The sequence below is a fragment of the Acartia tonsa genome, chromosome 4 (genome assembly GCF_053477335.1).
Source record: "Acartia tonsa isolate MP-2025a chromosome 4, ASM5347733v1, whole genome shotgun sequence".
Classification (NCBI taxonomy): domain Eukaryota; kingdom Metazoa; phylum Arthropoda; class Copepoda; order Calanoida; family Acartiidae; genus Acartia; species Acartia tonsa.
Genome location: NC_137263.1, coordinates 53009547 through 53031718, shown reverse-complemented (window position 1 = coordinate 53031718; position 22172 = coordinate 53009547). Strand labels below are relative to the sequence as shown.

The window sequence follows — 22172 nt, the reverse complement described above, 5'->3', positions numbered from 1 at the left end:
TCGTAAACCGTAAGCAAAATGGACTGAATATTAAGCTAGAATTTTGAAACTTGGTACCTACATAAGCCTAGTCCAATAGGTTCTACATCTATAAAGAAAAAAATTTAAATTTTTATTATTAGGTTAGGTAAGAAAACCCTACGGAAATGGATTTTTAGGTCTTTTTTGGTCTTTTTTAATGTAGAAACTTACTTTCATTGTTTTTTTTTCTTAAGTTTTTCTTTGAATACACTGTGTCTATTCATAAAACATTATAATGGTTTCACCTCCAATGACCTATCATTGTTTAATTTCAAATTAGTTTTAACATTGTTTTTTCTTTATTATAGATATAATAATGGATAGTAATTCAAAATTCTTCAACCCTCCACCTGACATGGAGAGGCCAAGAGAGAGAAAAATAGAAGATTTATATCCCAACCCTTACCCCCGAGAATCAAGCCATGCCCACAACATACCACCCAAACCGGAAAGACCGCTATTTTTCCCCCTTGGAGCCAGCCATATGTTCAATCCAGAATTAAGACCCAAGGACAAATGGGAAGGCAATGAAGCACCCCATGGATTTAGGGAGGATAAGCCTAGAGGATTCTTAGGCCATGGGATGCATGATTCTGCCTTTAGACCAACAGAAAGATATGATAATTCTGGTAGAGAACAAGAGTTTAGAGAGCAAAGAGCCAGAGAAATTCTGGGACTGGGCATGAATGATTTACCCTTCAGGCCAACAGAAAAATGGGATCTTAATGAACAGGCCCAACATTTCAGAGAACATAAACCGAGAGATAGATTTGAACATGGTGCATCGTCTGATTCAGAATTAAGACTCAAGGATAAATGGCATAGTAATGAAGCACCCCAAGATTATAGAGAGCAAAAGCATAGAGAAATACTGGGCCATGAAATATCAGATTTAAGGCCTAAGGACAAATGGTCTGATAATGAAACCCCCCGGGATTACAGAGAGCATAAACCTGAAATGTCCAATTCAGATTTAAGACCCAAAGACAAATGGCAAGATAATGAAACCCCCAAAGACTACAGTGAAGAGAAGCCTGAAATGTCTAACCCTGATTTAAGACCAAAGGACAAATTGCAGCTTAATGAAGCACCCCAAGATCAGAAACCAGAAATGTCCGATCCTAGTTTAAGACCTAATGAAGTACCCCAAGAATTAAGAGAAGAAAAACCTATTGGTATACTAGGCCATATGCAGGGCGACCACTGCATACTATATATACTATTTATACTATATAGGATGAATTTAGATACTATATCATACTATATGACCAAAATTTACTATATATACTATATATTATTACCTTTACTTGACCAAAATTTACTATATATACTATATAATATTACATTTATATAACAAAAAACGAATATTGTCAGTTTTGTGACTACGCCTCTTAAGGAGTTTTTTGTCTTATTTTCATAGTAGGTTTTCTCCTATTTCTAGCCCCTGCGGGGGGCTCAAAAGATACTGTGATATGACAAAAATGCATAAAGCTCTACAGTAAGAAAGATATGAAGAAAATCCTTTAAAATATATTTTTGTTTGTGATAATGATTTAAATATCAGTTATTTTTAATAGAATTAACTTAAGGGTGATGGGGAAGTTTTGCCACTTTCGCTTACTCCGTGATTATTAGGCTAGGTATTAATGTGAGACTATAGGTTATTTGGGATAAAAGTTTACTTTTAGGTAGTAGTTCACTTATATTTATTTTTTTTTTTGATAAGTCTCCAGGTTCAGGTGCTGCAGGCTAAAAGGTGGTTTCTGGACAGGTAAAAAATTGTAAAATTTAGAGATCAACTGTTATCTTATTAAACAAAATGTGCATTATTTAGGATGTTATTAACATATCTGAAGAAAAAAATTTAAATTGGCCTCAAAGTTCTGGTCCTGCAGGCAACCAGGTCCACTCTGGACAGGGAAATATTCAATTTTTTTGTTTGAAGAGTTAGTGGTGAACCTATAAAACAGAACATGCATTATTTTGGATGTTATTGATATATCTGGAAAAAAGTTGAAAGTTAGCCCCCAGGGTCAAGCCCTGCAGGCCTCCAGGTCCACTCTAGAGAGGTAAAAATAAAATTTCTTATTTTAAGAGTTAGAGGTCTATTTTATTCATATAACAGAATATGCATTTTTTTGGATAATATCAACATATCGGGATCCAAGTTCAGGTTCACTCAGGACAGGTAAAACTTATAAAACAGAATATGTATTTTTTTGATCTTATTAACATATCTGAAGAAAATATATAAATCGGCCTCCAAGTTCAGGTCCTGCAAGCCTTCAGGTTCACTCTGAACAGGTAAATAATCAAATTTCTTATACGGAGAGTTAGAGGTCTATTTATATAACAGAATATGCATTTATTGGAACAATATTAACATATCGGGATCCAAGTTCAGGTTCACTCAGGACATGTAAAAGATTCGAATTTCTTATTTAAAGAGTTCAAGTTCAGGCCTGCAGGTGTTCTCTGGACAGAGTCTACATGGAGGCCTGCTGCACCTAGACCTGGAGGTCAATTTTTTTTTCTTCAGATATGTAAATAACATCTAAAAAGATGCTTAAGGTGTAACTAACCTCTAACTCTATAAATAAGAAATTTTTATTTTACATGTCTAGAGTCCACCTGGTGGTTGATTGTCATTTTTTCTTTAAACATATAAATAGCATCTATAAAGATGCTTATATTGTTTGATAAACTAACCTCTAACTCCTTAAATATAAATTTTTTGTTTTATTTGTGTCTAGAGTCCACCTGGAGGCCTGCAGTACCTAATCCTGAAGGCCAATTTTATTTTTTCCTTTAAAGTTCAAATATATAAATAACATCCAAATATGAGCTCATTTTGTTTAACAAATTTACCATTAATTGTTCTATTAAGGTAAGTTTGATTTTTACCTGTCCAGAGTCTGCAGGTCGATTTAAATTTTTTTCTTCAGTTATGTTAATAACATCCAAAAAGATGCATATTCTTTATTATAGGTTGACTTCTAACTCTTTAAATAAGAAATTTGAATTTTTTACCTCTCCAGAGTGGACCTGGAGGCCTACAGGACCAGAACTTGGAGGCCAATTTTAATTTTTTCTTCGGATATGTTAAAGGGACTGTGAACGTAAATTTTTCTCATCTTAATATCAAATCTTAACATTATCTCATTCATAATATCTCACAGATAGAGCAAAACGCGCTTTTGTTTGCTTAAAAAACGGCTTTTTCCGACGATTTTTATAAGGTACAGGGAAAGGAAGAAATTTTCCGTACTATATAATATGTGTATTAAATTGCTTTTTTTCCCCATTAAAGCTAAAATCAAACTTTTTCACATAGTTCTTGATTTTTCCTAACGGTTAAGCTGACTTTTAACATAATCCTTGCTTTAAACCAATGTATAGTTACTTAGAAATTGATAAAAAAGCAATATTTTTTTATTGAAAACCAAATACAATAACAAAGCTAGAAACAGGTTTTTTTATTAGTATCCAATTAACTTCAGATGGCCTATCTCTCGCTCACCTTTAATTACAAAGGGGGGGGGGGGGGGGGTGCGAAAGTGACACTTTTTGAAACCAAACTATAAGTCAAAGGAACTCAACTAAAAAAAGAGTTACAGGTCTGACATTTTGCATGACAGTTGCTTTATAGGGGTACAATATGGAACTGTGAAGAAACGGCGGCGCAACCGCCAAAGACCGCCGAGAAAAGGCAAAAAAAATTCGGCAGGAAACGGCAGTTTTCGGCGGTTGCGCCGCCGTTTCTTCACAGTTCCATATTGTACCCCTATAAAGCAACTGCCATGCAAAATCTCAGACCTGTAACTCTTTTTTTAGTTGAGTTCCTTTGTTGACTTTTAGTTTTGGTTTCAAAAAGTGTCACTTTCGCCCCCCCCCCCTTTGTAAATAATAAAGACGCAATATTTCTTTATAAACAGTCTGATAAAAGTGTAAACTAATTATCCAAAGTGGGTTATTTATTGTCCAACACAATAAAAAAGGATATTATTATTTTAAATAACCTATGAGATTCAACCCTTTGTAGACAGTGAGGTATTTTTTTGTTAATAATACGAATTTAAAATAGGTCTTTATTACCTAATTACTATGTTATAAAAAAACTAATTGGCAATTTTATATCATAAAATAAATCCTTAACAGTAAGTAAATTGTTTCAACTATATATGACAAGTTAAATATCCCTACAAACATTATAAGAAACAAAAACGTTCAGATTTTCCCTATTTTTTCCGTTTTCCCTCCCAAAATACCATAAAATGAAGTCATTATTCCTGGATATTTTTGTTAATAGGACGTTTTTGGTTGATCAGTGTAGTGAAATGTGCTTAGAAAATGTTAAGATTTGATAATCAGATGAGAAATTTTTACGTTCACACTCCCTTTAATAGTATTCAAAAAGATGCATATTCTGTTTTATAAGTTGGCCTCAACCTCTTTAAATAAAAAAAAATACCTATAACCTGTCCAGAGTGGACCTGGAGGCCTGCAAGACCAGAACTTGGAGGCCTATTTTATTTTTTTCTTCATTTATGTTAATAACATCCAAAAAGATGCATATTTTATTTTATAAGTTGATCTCTTACTCTTCAAACAGAAATTTTAATTTTTTTACTCGTCCAGAAACCCCCTTCAAGATAGCTTGCATGCAGCACCTGAACCTGAGACCTCACCAAAAAAATGATTAAATATATGTGAAATACTAATCAAAAGTAAACTTTTATCCTAAATAACCTATAGTCTCACATTAATACCTAGCCTAATAATCACAGAGTAAGCCCCTTATATGTGTGTGTGTAGCCATAGTTTCTTAGTGTTTGGACCTAAGTAGTCATGGAGTAGGATGAGACACTTTTGTATGCTAGCACCAGGGCCAGCTCAAGGTCCAAGTACAAGTACTTGACCCGCTGTCTCAAGGGACCTACTCTTTATTCCCTAACCCTGGCAGGTGTCCTAAATTAAGTCACCTTAATGAATGACGCTCTTCACAGAGGAGCTTGGTTAAATTTGTACTTATGTGATATTGATATATGTGAAATTGCTTTGATAACAGCTTTGCTTTGAGTTATTATTGAAGATGTTTATACTATGTATTACTAAATAATTCTAAGTCCGATACTATATCATACTATATGAGTTAAAAAAAATATACTATATATACTATATGGATTTTAAAAATATACTATAAAAATACTATATTTTTTTTGTTTTGGAGTGGTCGCCCTGCATATGCATGATCCAGCTTTTAAACCATCAACAGAAGGTGACAATGAATTAAAGGACCAAAAACCTATTGGAATTTTAAGCCATGGCATCCCAGAAATAAGACCAAAACAAGAAAACATAACCGACACACCCCAATTTGAAACAGATAATAATGACAGAGAAGATGCAGCAACTCCGCCCGAAAGAAAGCATATTATTGATCACTCCGATGACAACTCCGACTCAGCTCCGAGTCCTATTCCCATGGATTCCTGCCAGGTCAACATGATCGAGGGGAAACAAGAAATCCAGGATGATGATGATCACATCATTATAAATCCCAAAATAGATCATGATGATGAGGGTAATGATGCAAAACAGGAGGGGAAATTTGAACAGGAGGGCCGGGAGTCCCCCGAAATGGGATACATGGAATGTAGGGCGGTTGAGGAGCCCAAAAAACCAAAGGTAAAAAACTTTGGCTGTGGCTTGTGCGAGAGACGATTCTTTAAAAATGCCAGCCTAGCAGAACACATGCGAATGCATACAGGCGAAAAACCTTTCGCATGTGACATTTGCGAAAAAACATTTGCGCAAAACAGTGCTCTGACTAGACACAAACGAACTCATACCGGCGAAAAGCCATATGAATGCGAGGCGTGTGATAAAGTGTTTTCTGATTCCTCTGGCCTGTCCAAACACAAACAACGGAAGCACGGCAAAATAGTTGATCCTAGAAGATCTGCGGCGCGGAAGGCCAAACCCGGAGAGCTGTTTGACTATGGAGAATCTTTTGATTATGACGAGTCTATCTTGCTGCCGCCGGTGATGGTTGAGCCGCCCAGGATTGCGGATGTACCGGGCGGGGCAGAGACTGTGGAGATCAAGCTGGAGCCCGGCAGTTCCAGGTATACTTCAAATGTTAAAACTTATGATTTTTAAAAAATAAAAGTATGTACATACAAGACAAGACATTGGTCACCTCTCCGTCCGTCACGTTTAGCTCTGATTGTTAGAATTAAAAGCTCTGCTATAGCAGATGATGCTTTCCCTTCGTTTTTATATTTTTTTTTAGAAAAGTTATTTTTATCGGGATGAGGGGGGGGGGAGTACCATCCCACACGGGAATAGCTTAAATTAGATGAATTCACTGAAAAACACAACCTTGTCGTTTCAGCGATTAATCTTTAGATGTACAGACAGACAAACAGACATCCTACTACTTTAATTGATAAAGTTAGATTTTTTGATGACTTTATTTTATTTTAGTGACGAAGAAGAAGAGGGAGAGAACGGAAATCTCAACATTAAACAAGAGTAAGTTTTCATACATGTTGTCCGTATTGAATGGCGATTCCTGTGACAATCAAATTTAGTGTTATAAGCGTAATTATGTTGTGCTATTTTACAACAGATTTACATCGAATTTTTGTCTAGGCTTTTGTTTCTTTTATATTAAAAGCGTAGTCACACAATAAAGAAAATAAAACTGAAATTTTGTACCAATGTGTACACATTTTAACCAATAAAGTGGTCGATTTTTTCATACACTGTGTTGCTATTGTTCTATTAAGAGATTGTTAATATAGAAATTATAAATTCTATAATTTTTCCAGTATGGCTTCGAAACCGATAATTATCCGTTGGATTAGAACCGGTTCTCAGACATACTAAAAAATCATGTATTGCATTGTATTACAGACAATTCTTCAAGAATATTAAAAAAATAATTTTTATTACCAAATTTTGTTAGTCCGGACCTTTAGCATTTCGGAGCTAACAAAACTGGTTTTAATCTTAAAAGTTTTCATTTTAATATCTGCGGAAAACTGACTATATTACAATACGATAAATAACTATTCCTTGTAGGGCTGGTGTGGATGGGCAAGCACCCTCCGGATTCCGAGCTACCCTCAACAATTTGAAGAAAGAAGTGAAGACCTTGGAGGAATCTGATGACGAGAATGACGGGGAGGAAAAGTTTTATCCTGGCGGTTTTCAGTCTTTTAATATGCAGGTAACTTCATTACAAAAACCCGCGGCATAAGCTTAAATAATATCGTAAATAAATAATGTACTTGCTGTTGAGTTCAGCCACGCTGCATCATACTAGAGACGTTAAAAATTATACCTACCACTGCTGTGTCTTGAACCTGGCACTAATATTGAAAGTATGGGGAATGCCTTGGCCCATTAATAGCAGCAACTACAGGGTGCGCCACATAAATCCGGACTTTTTTAAAACGACCATAGCGCCAAAACTACTTGACCAATCAGGACGTTTGACCCCACTATAAAAAGCTTAGGTAATAACCTTTTTACCCATAAAAAATTTTGGACGATGGAGGACGTGTACGCCGAGCTGGCCGCGCATATGTTCAACAAGGCAGATTCGAATTGCGCAGATAGTTTACCGTGGATTTATGACTTGGGCCTATTAAATCTGACCTCAGCCCATCTGTAGGTGAGATGGACTAATGAAACTTGCTGGAGATACTATCAGATACCTAGTGAAAACACTAGAAAAGCCTAGAGCTCTCTATCCCAGCTGACTTGGCTGAAGTACTCCGACAAAGTGGATCGTGGTAGATTTAAAGGTGTCAAAAACGTCAAAAATCTTGAAAATTTCTCGGTTCTTGACTTCAGGGGCCCATATGGAACCTTGAAACTCGTTTTAGACTATGTTTTGCGCTGATAACCCTATATTAATCTTCATGCCATTTATAAAAAGGTATAAAAAGTTGTTTTAGCTTAACTGTGGCCCAAATGAGAGCCGCTGTGTCAAAGGGTAGCTTGAAAGATGGGTTAATTTGGATCATGCGGTTACTCAAGTGCTTAAGGAGATGTTGCCTCCCAGCAGCCCCGATCTAATCCAATGGACTTTTGGGACTGGAGCGCCATTAAAGCATGAACCAATAGACGCGCCCATACCAAAAAGACCTATCTCATTGCTCCTGTCATGGAGAACTTCGCTTGCTTGAACAGGGACATGGTGACAAGGGTCGGCGTGCGGTTCATGGGGCGGGTAGAGGCAGTGATTGAGGCTGGCGGCGATTTTATTTAATAATCTAATAGTCATATACCTAGGTTCCTTCCCAGTTTTTAAAATTCAATAAAATGTTTAGAATTGACGATTTTATGTTTATTTGTTTAAAAATAAGAAAAAGTCCGGATTTATGTGGTGCACCCTGTAATTACCATGCACAGTTAGGACTTCCAGTCAAAAGTCTTGCCATCAAATTGTTGGTTGTCTGTGGGGAGTTCTTTTTTGGTCTAGAAGGGGTTGGGCGCAGCTTAGGAAAAATAACCCTCCAGTTTTTGTAAAACTAAAATGGGTTAATTCCTCCCCCCTTTCAAGGAGCGAAGCCCTTGTTGTATTTGATCAAAGTTATTGATGTGCTTTTATCCTATTTCAGCAGGTGAAATATTTCCACAAGATGATATCTGAGAGTCGCAACATTGCCTCTGCCACCATGATGGGCAAGGGCAAGAAGGAGAAATATCCATGTGAAATATGCTTCAAAACTTTCCACCGCCGGACCGGCCTCAACACGCACATGAAAATCCACAACGGCGACAAGGCGTTCTCGTGCATGGTGTGCGGCAAACAGTTTGTCCAGGGGGCGCAGCTGCGGCTGCATGAAAGATCCCACACGGGCGAAAAGCCATACTCATGCGACGTATGCGAAAAGAAATTTACACAGAGCAGTCAGCTGATTGTGCACAAGCGCGTGCACACCGGGGAGAGACCTTATTCTTGTGATAAATGCGGCAAAACATTTGCGCAAAAGTCAAGTTTGAACACTCATAATCTGACGCACACCGGCGTCAAGCCGCATCAGTGTCAGGTGTGCCAGAAGAAATTCTTAACCAGCAGTGATCTGACCAAGCATAATCGTATTCACACCGGCGAGAAGCCATATTCTTGCGAGATATGCGGGAGGGCATTCACCACCAGCGGTGACATGCAGCGACACAGGTGGACGCACAAAACTGGGGATGAGTCGCATATGTGCGACTTTTGCGGCAAAGCGTTCCCCAATGCCAAGGTTTTAAGTGACCACAGGAAGCTTCACTTGCCAGGCGGCGAAATACCAACTTGTGATTTGTGCGGAAAGACTTTCTCGTATAAGGGTGGCCTGACCGAGCACAAAAAGATCCATACGGGCGTGAAGCCGCACTCTTGCGACATTTGTGGTAAAGCATTCTTGAGAAATAGCAATTTAAACAAGCATAAGAAAATACATGAGGGGAAAGGACATATTGATTTTATTCACCCCGTACCCAAGTTTTAAAAAGTAATATAGTACAATAATAAAAATTTTGTGTTATGTGTATATGTAAGTCAATCCTTATATTAAAGTAAAAGGATTTGTGTCTGTCTGTTTACGAAAGATCTCGCTAACCGATAGGGTTTTCCTTTACAGTGAAGCCTCTTACAGGTCCAGGGAAGGTTTATTACTATTTTAGAGAAAGGTACCTCCCCCCCCCCCTCTTTCTCTTTCCTTCAGTTCCCCTAAAAGCCTTTAGGGGCATAGTCGCTACTAATGCATTGTTGTAATTTATAAATTTTTTAATGAAAAATATGATAAATAGAAATACAGGGAGGCGAACATTTCTGAGTACATAGCTATTATATAAAGTATTAAGGTTTTTTATTTTAAAGTTTTCATTTTGGGATGGTTTTAGGCTAGTTTTCTGTTCCTCTTTTTCAGCTATAGCCTTGCAAAGGTTGTTCAAAATGCTCACCGTTCCCTGTACATCTATAATTCATAAAAAAAAATTTAATTTATAAATTTAAATTATAAATGAATACCAGTTAATTGAAAATGATCTAGTTCCAATCTTGAAGTATTTTGTTTTTATGAATGTTGTTATCCTTGTTTAATGAGTGACATGTTGATGTTAATAATTTTATGATACAAATATTCTAACTATTTGTATATATTAATGTATTTTAAAATCTAGTAAATTTGTAAAATTATTATTATGTACCTATAAATAATAAATATATGGGAGAAAATTTAAATAATCTGAATTTTCAATTTTTTCAAGAAATATGTAGTAGTAAGCTGACTGTATAACTACATAAAAAACATGAACTTTTTTGCCATGTTCAGCTAATGTTCCGTCGCCCTAACTCACTGTATATTAAACTTAAAGTAATATCAATATTAAATAACAGTCCTAAAAGTTATTAAATGCGATTGCGAGAACGTGTTTTTAAAACTCTGTGGACCAGTAAATGGATATAGAATAAGTGGATATAATGAAATGGGAAAATTTGTTAGTGTTGGTTGCTACAAAAGTTCCCATTTACTAGTCAGTTTTTATCATGGGGATGTGGTGAAGCGGGTGGATAGGGTCTAATTATTTTAGCCAGCTGCGAGTAATACTTTATTCAAGTTCATGAAAATCTGGGACAACGTCTAAGTAATAGTACATCGATTTTTGTACCAAACTCATATTTAATGTTTAAGAATGGTTTCATAACCAGAGAGAGCTGGGGGGACTTAAGTGAATTTTGATTGGTTTGTATTAAGTTGAGTGTTAAAACGTTACAACCAATAATTTTACACTACAACAGGGGTTATTTTGTTTGTCAATATTGAGGAGGTACATTAATTTATCAGCCACTGTCATATCCCTTTAGATCCCTGTTTCAAAAATTTAACATGGAGATATTTTATATATATAATATGTAGTTGCTATACCTTGTACAACCCACCTAAATTAAATGCAAGGACTATCCGCAACAGACGGACAAACCCTAAAAGTAAAAATCTTCGTTCATTATAAAGAAAAAAATCCATGTATGGATCCGGGATCGAGATTAACACACAGACAAGTACGTGAATCAAAAGACGGATACTAAAATTTGTAGACCAGGCCCACAACTTAAACAAAAATTTGATTATAATAACATATATTTAATGGAAAGTTTATCTACGATTACAAACAAAATTTTTAAACACAATCAAATGATCAGGGTAGCCAAAAACATTTAAAATCACAAAAAAATATTACTTGAACGACTAATTTAAATCGCTACTGTACTAAAAAAAATTTTTTTTATTTTTATCAATTCAAAAATCAAATTAACAATAAGTGATTTAATTTCAATATTTTTAATTAATTTTAGTTAACATACAAAACGAATTAGCGTAATTTGAAAATTAGGTGTTTATGTTTTAATAATATAAAAGTAAATTTTTACTGACTTTGGTAACATGATAATTTAAATAAGACTACAATAAAAAACAAACTTAATAAATTACAATTATGGCACTGAAAGGTTAAGGGATAAGACAATAGATATAATAAAATAAGCTTTTCCCCCCGTTTTCATGTCATGTGAATTCTGTCCACGATAGACATTAAATTGTTGGGGGGGGGGGGGGGGGGGGGGGGTGGCTTTTATCCCAGAAACCAGCTCAAATTGACTAGATTAAAAGTGAGATCTTAAAAGACTTTTTCTTAACATTTTATTATATTGAAAAACTTTAAAATCCTGATAAAAACTACAATTAAGACATAAAAATACCTAATAACTAAAATGCACTAAAAAAGCAATAAGAGAACGAATTTGACAATTTTATCAATATATCTAAAAGCATAAGGTATAAACTCATACAAAAATACAATAATTTAAAAGTCAAAACGAAACAAAACCAAAATTAAACAATAACATTTAAAATTTTGAGACAAGAAAATAGCCAAAATGTTCAACAAAATAATGCTAGGCTAGGGTTATGGCTTTCTTTTTGATAGGGATGGACCAGATATCCGGCAATTTTAGTATCCGACCGGATATTGAAACTAACCGGCTGATTTCTAATGCCGGATATCCGGCCTAACCCTACTTTTCATTTAATCATTGGATATTATTAAAAATAGGCACAGCTACTCTATAATCAATATTTTCCTTCTTATGTTCATACTTATACAATTATTATTCTAATTAGAGAGATCAATACTATAGGTTATAAATGCATTATATTTATATATTAGCGAGAAAAGGAAAAAAATGGAGGATTATTTTCATAAGTAGCGAAGCAAATAAAGATGTTTCAATTAAACAAGGATGATTGTGTTTTTAAGAAGCGAAGCAAAAAGTACAAGAAATTGAGAATAAACTAAAGCCTTTTTTGGCACTATTACTATCATAGAATGGAAGAAAGTCCATTGGGTTTTCTTTCACTTATGTTTCATTTTTTTGACGACAACTTTTTTTCTGCAAATATTTAAACAAAGTTGTAGAGTAGCTGAGCTTTTACAGGGGAATTTAATCCGTGAACAGCGGTTTGCCGCGTTTCCTGGCGCTGCGGGCATTCTGGAACCAGATGCGGACAATCTTGGTGGGGAGGTCCAACCGCTCCGCAAGGTTTATGTAGAAATCTTTGGCTTCAACCTAAATTGTAATAAGATTACCCTATATGCCAAAAATCTCTAAGGACAAGACAATGGAAGATACTTTGATTTATCCCCCCATCCTCAAATAACAAAATTGTAAATTGAAAAGTTTAGCAATTTTTTACAGATTGAATGGCAGAACGGGTTTATAAACTTTAAAACGGCTTGTTTTGAAATGTATATTGTATAATTTTTTTTGAGGGGGGGATGATGTAGCACTCTGCCAATCCTAACAAATTACCTTTGACATTTTCATACGAGCATGGAAGCTATCCAGCAGTGCCTTCCTCTGGTACGCCGTAAACTTTGTCTTCACATGTGCCGGCCTAGCCTCAAACCTGCCACCGCCAAAGTCATCCCCGCCCATGTTAAAGAATCCATCCGAGCTGCTGCTAACGTCCGCCACGCCGCCAAAGTCCTGGTTGCTGTCCTCGTTGAAGTTGTACCGGCTGCTGCTGTTGACGCTGGCGTCATACGCGTCACTGCTGTTCTCGTTGTCCAACATGTAGCCGGACAAGTTGTCGGGCTCGTTGTGCGCGCGGGTGCGGTGCCGTGCCAAGCCTATGCGTGACACAAATTCCTGGTTGCAGATGTCGCACCGCTGCAGACCGCTGAATTTGTTCTTGCGCCGCGGATCTAGCTCGTAGAAGCGCGGGTCGTACGGGTTGTCGGGGTGGAAATTGCGCAAATGTTTGAACAAGTTGCCCTTGGTGGAAAATCCAACTTGGCACCGCTTACAAATATATGTTTTGGCAGCGTGATTTTTACGCGTTAGCCGGCCGCTCGGCGTGTTCCATTCATCGCCGTAGCCGCTAGCTGATTTCTTACTGCCTGGGTTAGCTTCATTCAATCGCCGTGCTTCTTCTATATACGGCATACGTTCAAACTCCGACATTGACTGCCAAATATTGGCCAAACTTTGGAAGTTATTGCCGTCAAATCGTTTCTGTTCCTCCTGTAGCCAGACGTCAAACGGCGATAGTCCGCCGTCATCGCCATCCATGGAGTTGTCGTTGAAGAAGTCAAAGGAAGTGGCGGTAAATGGATCATCTTCAGCTTGTCTACCACTGGTGCTGAATGCATCTCTGAAAGCAGATGTATCATGTTATTTTTAAAACTCAAATATTGTAAAAATATTGATTGGGAACCAAATTAAATTTTTCAAAGGTTCAAATTTTTAAAATTAACATAAACCAGCATGTATTTCAAAGTTATTTTTTTCTTCTTTTAAATTGAGAAAAAACTATTTTTTCCAAAGGTTTTTACATTTACAATAAAGCTAACGAAATTTCTTTACACATTGAAGTCATCCTTAAGTAAAGTTTTAGTTACGCCTCAAATTAAAACGATCATTACCTGGAAAGTTCGTCAGAATCGTGTTGTTGCAAACCAAACGTATCGTCGCCACCACCGCCGATTGTAGCTCCAATAAATCTACTGCCATCCGCCTTAAACTTGTTCGCCTCCTTCTCAAACTCAATCGCCTCCATCTTTTCATGCTCCTTCAGGCTTTCCTTGTCCGGGAACCCTTTTCCGCAGTAGGAACAGGCCAATGAAGAACCAACAGCTGTTGCTAAGAATGACGTCATTGAGGAAAGATTCAGCTGACCAATAAGATCATTTAAAATTCCCGCGCAAACACGCTCACTCTCAGTTTCCGCGCCAAAATTTTTGGTAGATTTATTTTTTATATTAAACCATTCTTTTAGTGTAGTTTGCGTTACATTTATATGTTCGCAGAGATAGTTGATGTCATCTTGGTCAGGTAGAGCAATATTTTTGTAAAAATTCTCTAGGTAGACCTTTTGGAATTCTGTCAAATTAAGCTTATCAACCTCGGATTTGTTGTTTGAACTAAAAGCATTTTTAATGTCTTTGTTATGATGGTAACCAAATCCAGCACTGCTGCTTGTTATCATACTGTCGTCATTGCCCATCAGGGAATTAGAATCATTCGACATAAAGTCGTCAAAATCATCATCAAATATATCCAGCGGTCTTTTGGATGGTCGTCTATTAGGGTTTGTTGATGGTCGTCCTGGTGCCCCGCGTGGCTTGGTGTAGATGGGCAGGTTACGCTTCTTTTTCTCTCTGGCGTGCTGGAACCAGATGCGAATTACTTTTGGTGATAGTTGCAACTCCTAAAAAAAGAAAACTAAATTAATTTTAAGGATTTAAGCTACTTTCTGAATATTATCTTCGGTCATGTATTAGGTTTTGCATAACAAGCTACATATGATTTATCTTTCGGAATGATAAAGTAGACTTTTTCCTTTTAAATTGGGTTAAGAAAGATTTCTAAATGAATATTGAATACCCAGTTTTTTTTTTGTTTTTTTTATCTTGGTGGACCCTATATGGGATTAGGATCTCTATCTCATTCTCCACCCCTAATCTTATCTTTTGAAACTCCACCCTTTCTGATTCCTTCCCGAGGGTTTGAGAATGAAGGTTACAGCAAAGTAGCACCTTTTTTTAATTTGGCGCGTTGGGGGGAAAGGTTGCGGTGGTATTTGTGTTCTACCACCCAAGAAATTAGCTTAAATCACTTACAGGACCAGAATGTATATACCCAGAGAATCACAACGTTGTCGGTCCAGCAGTTATCGAGATTTTAAGTTTCAGAAGACAGACAGACATGATACTACTTTGTATTATAGATCGTCAAATTATTCCCACACACACACACGCACATGGTTTACCTGAGATATGTCATTGATATCATCATCGTCGACATATTCTTTTTCTTGGAAGAAACTCTGCAGGTAAAGCCTCTGATGCTCAGTAAACCTGGAAATAGAATGGAATCAGTTTCAAAGGGGTCTTAAAGGACAATAGATGATAAATTGATTTACATTCCCAATAATCCTATTATATATTTTTTTCTCTGTAGCGAAGGATCTTGCTAACCGATGAACCAATATGGTTCTCCTTTTCAGTGAATCTTCTTATAGGTCCTGAGATGGTTTTTAGCTATTTCATTATTATATGGGTATGATTTAAAGACATTTTATCTGCCTTTTCATAACTCTTCTAATATAAAAGCCTCTAGATGCTAGGGGCACAGACGCTTGTAAGTATATATATAAAGCACTTTCTGTGGGTTTTAAAGGTTTGACATTGCTAGTCCAATCAAGATTTAATAAGGTGTGTAAAGTTTTTGAGCCAACGAATAAGACCATAGTATATATATAATGAAACTATGGGTATTTAAAGACTTAGGTACTTTCTTACTATGGTAAACTAATTTTAGAATTAAGCTTGAGGTATTTAATTTTCCTGTAAGTAAAGTATTTTCTATAAGCGAAGCTTTTCTATAATTAGGGTCGGTCCGTCCTTCCGTAACGGATAGCTTTTTAATTTAGGCATGTTAGAATTGTCCTATCGATTTCAAACTTTGCATGGTGATTCCTGTAGTAATTAGGTACGATTTAGAAAGCGTAGCAACTCTATAATCATTACCAGAATGTCCGTTTTAAACATGTTGATTTTTTTTACTTTTTTAACAACAAATTTTTATGTGATCTAATCATCCGATCGATCTGATTTTTGGTATACTGATTCCTGGGACAACAAAGTACAATATTATGAGCGTAGCAACTCTATAATCAAGTCCTAAAAATGTAAGTATGTCCATAAACATTATTTAGTTTTTAACAAATTTACTTACAAATTTGCTTCGACTTTTATTCATTTATATTCTGATTATTCAATTCTTACAATATACAAGTGTTTATGTCCGTTTCTCCTACAGTTTCAGTGCTTCGCTTTTATGGATGTTGTCATCCTTGTTGGTCAACATATTGGTTATATACTTTGTTATTTTTTAAAAATATTTCTATTTGTAATAAAAAATTTGAAAATTTACCTAGTTTTCCTATGCCCCGGATTGTAAAGTCTGGAACTTGAGTCCTCATCTTCCATCCATGACATCTCATCCAACATCTTAATATAAGGAATATCTTCAATTAAAAAGGTTCCTCTACTTGCCAAAAAACTGTCAGGGATCTAAAGGGATAAGACATGGCGCGAAAATTGATGTAATTTCCCAATGATGATAAACACAATTACCCCGTCTGTAAATTTAAATTAGTGGTTGAAACGTTTGGACACTCAACTTAAAGAACCAACCAATCAAAATCAATAAAAGTCCCCTAAGTTGTTAAGCCAACGATTAAAACAACGTTATTAAAAAACTTTGGGGATTATTGTATTAAACAGCCCAATATCCCCTCCCTCCTTTCGAGTCACTTTAAGCCAAATTGATTTTCTTAGATGTTAACAAAGATTTTTTAGTGTGGATGGATTTCCATTGTAATGGTTTTTTTATCATGACGATACGTTATTTGCTTGATTTTCACCTAGGTTTCTTTTACATAGATTATAGATTGATAGCAACCTTAACACTTTTTTGTGTAGATTCCCCTTAATATTATTATACCCTGCCCCTCTAAATGTTGAATAAACATAGTTGAACTAGAACCCTCCTTAGTTAATTGGACCAATAGAGAGATATTCAAGGACAATCCGGCCAAATTTTTGTTTAGATTTTAGTACGAAAAGGCAGAGATTGTCTATCTATCTATCTTTGTTACCTCATCAAATGAGCTATCATGATGTCTTTGTGAATGTATTTTCTCCCTATGTCTATGATTCTGAAACCATGAGTGTAGAATTTTGTTTGAGATTCCAGTATTTTCCTAATCAACAAAAAAATGTTAAATAACATGATTATTCCTTCCACAATATTATATTACTTATCTTTTAATTTTGGAATTTTTTCTGTTTATTTTGTATAAAAAAAGTCTATCAATCTATCAAGGAAAGGTTGACGATTAAAGGGGGAGGTAGGTTGTGCTAAAATTCCGCAAAGGTGTGAGTTTTGAGGCTTAAAAACAGTAGTAGAACGATATTATTTACTAAATATGCGTATTCCTAATTGAATAGAACCATAGACAAAAGTTTTTATATATTTTTAGTGAATATTATCTTTCTACTACTGTTTTTGAGCCTTAAAACTCACATCTTTACGGAATTTAGGCATAACCTACCTCCCCCGTTAACTTTTATTGTTCTATTACTGTATACGTAAAGTTTAATTTTTTTAGCTGACCTGTAGCTGTCTATACTCCTCCTTGTTGGGATAAGGATTGCTGGCAAAGCTGTGTCTCAAGGTGATAATCTGGGCCCGGGTGAACTTGGATCGACTCCCGTTAATCTCTGAACTCTGATACTCGTTGTATAAATCTCCGTTTCCACCTAATTAATAAAAAATTAATGTCAAGATTAAGAATTAATCATTGAATAGCTACACTAGCAAAGGTCATTTTTATTTTGATATTCTTAGAGCTACAGCAAAGATGGGTCAATTGAAAATAAATTCATATCTTATAACTTATCAAATGAAAGTTAAAGTTCTGTGTTGGGAGGAAAGGAAAGGACAGACAGAATTACAGACAGAAGGACATACTGACACAAACACTTACATAGAGTAACTTCGCTGTTAAAAAGAACAGAATCTACAAGTATTTTAGCAAATTTAAGAATGATTTATATATCTATCGTTGACCTATCCCAACTTATGAATGTAAGAATTAATATAGGAATATAGTTTGCTAGCTAGCTATTGAAAATCTTATTTATTTTAGAGTCCTTCAAAAAAATTAAGGCAGTGATCATTTTTGTAAATATATCGTAATATTTGTTTGCGGTATTTTAACAAATAAACAATCTAAATAAAAAAATCTAGGTATAAAAAATATTAGAAATTTAAAGTTAAGATATTTCTAATATTATCATACTGTAAAAATTTTGAGAAAAAATACGTTCTTAAGGCTTGAAAAATATTAAGGAAAAGATTAAGATAAACTTTGTTAATGAAATCATATAAAAATATTAAAATTTTAGGCTGATTTATCAAATATATTTATCCTAAAAAGACTTAAATTGTTAAAAATTTAAAAAGAGAAAACATCAAAAGACTACTAACCTACTCCCATATGAAATTCAATGCAGTGCGTCTTCAGATTCCAGAGAGTGTCAAACGTCTTCAAGCAGTCCTTGCAGACAACCCGCTCCGTCTCAGTGCCGTGCACCCGTTTACAGTGGATCTGGTAGTCTGTCTGGGTTGTGAAGTTTTGGTGGCACACCTTGCAGACATGTGTACCGGTGGCGGGAATGTCTAGGGCACCGTTACTACCGCCGTCGGCGACATAGTTGTTTGATGTAACGTTGGCTATTGCGGGTGTAGACGTTGTTGACGAACAACTGTCCGCCGACGAATTATTAACCGGCGGCGGTGGGCCGTTTTTGGCGAAATGACACTTCATCCGGCCGTCCTCCGTTTTGTAACGTTTGTTCTGGAACCAGACACGTACTTTCTTCTCCGGCATCTCCATCATTTCGGCGATAAGGTCGCGGTCCTCGGCGGTGGGGTACGGGTTCATGGAGAACCATTTCTCCATGAGGGCCAGCTCCTGGTCGGTCATGCGGTTGCGCTCCTTGACTCGCATGCTCGGGATTCTACCGTTAACGCCGTATGTAACAACTCCTGAATTTGTGTTTGTCACAGCGGCTGGGGTAGTTGACGTCGCCGCTGCCACCGGCGGTGGCGTGTTCAGCTGTTGGATTAGAAATTTTGGTTTGGGAAGCAGGGAATTGAAGTCTTCATCGTTCATTTCTTCATAATTCTGGCGCTGTTTGTTTCTTCTTGACCGTCCGTCAGAATTTACCGCCATTTTTTCCTCTTCCTCCTTTTCAATTTCTTTTTTCAAATCTTCTGTTACCGCCGACAGTTTGTCAATCGCGGCAGACTTAGCCTTGCGGTAGCTGTCCCGCTGTCGGCGAGTCATAACTGTTTTCAACTCCTCCACATTATTCTCATACCCTTCGTCTGAGTGGATCATGTTTAGCGGTACGCTGATTTTGCGCGGATTGTTGGCGCCGCCAATCTTTTCGCCGCCCTCCATCTGCTCCAACCGCGCCCGAATCTCTTCATCCTGGATAAGTTTTGTTAGCTTAGGTACAAAAACAACTGGGTCGGCCGTAAAATTGATTTCAACAGCGATATCACTATCACTACCGCTGTCACTACTACTACTACCATCGTCAGTTTCCGCCGCGGTGGGTAAATTAACAAATCCCGACGCCGCCAGCCGCAATTTTTTCCATTCCTCCGTCACAAACACTTGGTTAAGCTTTATATTGGCGTCGATGTCGTCGGTATTAGAACTTTCGTCGACGTCGTTTGCTAGGCTAGGTTGCGTGCTTGTCGTTGAGTCGACGAGCGGTAGTAGTAGTGAAGTAGAGGTAGGAGGCGGAGGGAGGGGACTTGAACATGCAGATACAGACAACACACAAGGACGAAACATAGAACTCGTAGTAGAAGAAGTAGTAGGTATTACCTTGGCGTCTTCTTGTGGTGGCGGTGCCTTTTTACAGCCATTTTCTGCGGCGTTTGACACGGCTGCAAAAGTTGGCGGTGGATTTTTCATGAGCGCCATGGCTTCGGCGATGCTTGTGACGAGACGGTGGTCCGGGGCGAGAAACTCGAGGCGCAGGGAGTTGGAGCACTTGCGCACTTTCCAGCCAGGGATGAGGGAGCAGTCCTGCCATTTTTCCAGGTTGTCTGCAGGGGTGGTAACTGCGGCTGCTGCAGCTGTGTTGTGTTCTCTTGGCCCTGTAAAAGAGAGCATTGTTAGGACCTTTCAGCGAGACTTACTATAACTTTTTTTTATATTTCAAAGAACCATATGAAATACATTTAGCTAAAACTATTAAAGTAAAAGTGTACGATTATCCAGAATGAGAGCAATTGATGTTTAAAATTGATACAAAACATCGTGAAATCAAAGCTTTAAAAGGCAAAAGTAATCTAACAAAACTGTTAATTAAGAGAGGGGGAAGTTTTGACACATTTGCGTAAACAGTGAGTATAGGCTATATCTTTGGACTGAGAAGATAGGTTATTAGGGACAAAATCATTCTTATGTGATAAATTTTCCCAAGTTTTAAGTTTTTTTGGATAGGCTTCCAGGTTCAGGAGCTGCAGGCCTCAATGTGGTCTCTGAACAGGTAAAAATCAAAATCAAAATGTTTTTTTTTTGAGTTAGAGGTCATTTTATATGACAAAATATGCATATTTTTAAATGTTGTTCACATATTTGAAAAAAAATGCATATTTTGTTTAATAAGTTGACCTCTATCTCTTTAAAAAAAAATAATTTATATTTTTATCTGTCCAGAGACCAGCTGGAGGCCTCAAGCTTCTAAACCTGGAGGCCTGCAGCTCCTTAACCTGGAGGCCTATCCAAAAAATCTTAAAACTTGGGAAAACTCATCATAAAAGAATGATTTTTTTCTTTTATAACCTATCCTCTCAGTCCAAAGGTAAAGCCTATACTCACTGTTTACGCAAACGTGTCAAAACTCCCCTCCCTCTTAATAAAACCTCCTCAAATTCAAACCCACAAGAATATACTCTTTGAATATAACAGCAAACAGAAGGTAACTTGTAAATGTCCAGTTTTTGTACTTTTGTCTTATAAACCAATTGATTGGCTATTAAACTATATTTTTTACACCTGGAACTTAACAAAGTGTTTGATGGTGTTCAGACTTTATTTTTTCATAAAATTAATTTTAGAACTGGAAAATCATTTCATTTTGTTTAAAGAAAACATAGTGTAAGGTCGCAGTGGTAAGAATAGATATAGAATATACGTGGATAATAAGACAGGGGGAAAATTGTCAATTTAGGTTGCTAACAAGGAACTCATTTATTAGCAAGTACATTCATTCAGTAGAAAAGGAGGGATGGGGTTTTCACTTTATTAGAATCTTGTGTAACATCCTAGTATTAATATATCCATTCTTATCACTTGCTCTCGTTGGTGAATAGTCCCCTTTCTGTGAGATAAAATACTGGATATTAAGACAGAAATTATCAGGGATAAAACAATCCACGATAAATTGACTAAAAACAACCAAAATAAAATAAATAAAATTATCACTTTTGTAGATTATAATGCTTGGTTATAAGGTTTGGACACTGCTAGCTAGAACCGAAAGATTTAAAGCCAACTTGATGAGATGTTTCCATGGAAAATTAGGGGTTAGTACAATTTGCAGTCCATTGTACCCTCCCTTCGTGATGTAACTCGGCCCATAGGGCGGAGACCCGGTTCTGCCCAGGTTCTACGAAATACCAGAAAAAAAACTCGTTTTACCACAAAAGTGGTAAAGCTGGTCAACCTGGTATAATATACCAGTTTCGTGGTAAATTTTACCAGCAAAAATTTTAGCCAAAAAATTAGTCAAATTTTACCATTTTTTTTGTAAAATTTGACGAAACAAAAAAACCCGTTTTTTGTGTTTTAAATAAAAAACAGCTCTTCATAATCAGTTGTAATACTTTAAAATAATGACTTTTATACAATGAAGCCTAAATTTAAATTTTTTTTTTTTTTTTCAATTTTACCACTTTTGGAAGTTTTACCAAAAATGTGGTCAATTTTACA

At 36.3% G+C, this 22172-nt stretch overlaps 2 protein-coding genes across 3 annotated transcripts in view; one reads left to right on the top strand and one right to left on the bottom strand.

Moving 5' to 3' along the window:
- The first annotated feature begins 337 nt into the window (after positions 1-337).
- LOC145315536 (uncharacterized) lies at positions 338-9581 on the top strand. Its single transcript, XM_080155517.1, has 5 exons — positions 338-1196; positions 5252-6149; positions 6511-6558; positions 7111-7258; positions 8658-9581. Exons 1-5 carry the CDS (start codon positions 338-340, stop codon positions 9534-9536), a joined length of 2832 nt encoding a protein of 943 aa, XP_080011643.1. The 3' UTR covers positions 9537-9581.
- A 1569-nt stretch (positions 9582-11150) lies between these two features.
- Positions 11151-22172, bottom strand: part of LOC145317758 (uncharacterized) — a 20195-nt gene continuing 9173 nt past the window's right edge. Inside the window, exons 4-12 of one of the 2 annotated variants that reach the window (XM_080159007.1) lie at positions 20058-20332; positions 18644-19652; positions 17768-17913; positions 17250-17354; positions 16523-16599; positions 15357-15444; positions 14011-14795; positions 12896-13739; positions 11151-12652 (exon numbers count right to left, since the gene is read on the bottom strand). In XM_080159007.1, coding sequence (XP_080015133.1) covers positions 12527-12652; positions 12896-13739; positions 14011-14795; positions 15357-15444; positions 16523-16599; positions 17250-17354; positions 17768-17913; positions 18644-19652; positions 20058-20332 — 3455 coding nt within the window. In that variant the 3' untranslated portion in view covers positions 11151-12526. Of the gene's footprint in view, positions 12653-12895; positions 13740-14010; positions 14796-15356; positions 15445-16522; positions 16600-17249; positions 17355-17767; positions 17914-18643; positions 20333-22172 lie in introns of both variants that reach the window. The other variant, XM_080159006.1, reaches the window with a different exon arrangement.

Excerpts from the sequence above, each read along its gene's own strand:
- LOC145315536 (XM_080155517.1), top strand. The coding sequence starts at position 338 with ATGGATAGTAATTCAAAATTCTTCAACCCTCCACCTGACATGGAGAGG. Across the intron at positions 1,197-5,251 it reads AAGAGAAGAAAAACCTATTG|TGGTCGCCCTGCATATGCAT; the intron begins GTATACTAGGCC and ends TTTGTTTTGGAG. Across the intron at positions 6,559-7,110 it reads AATCTCAACATTAAACAAGA|GGCTGGTGTGGATGGGCAAG; the intron begins GTAAGTTTTCAT and ends TATTCCTTGTAG.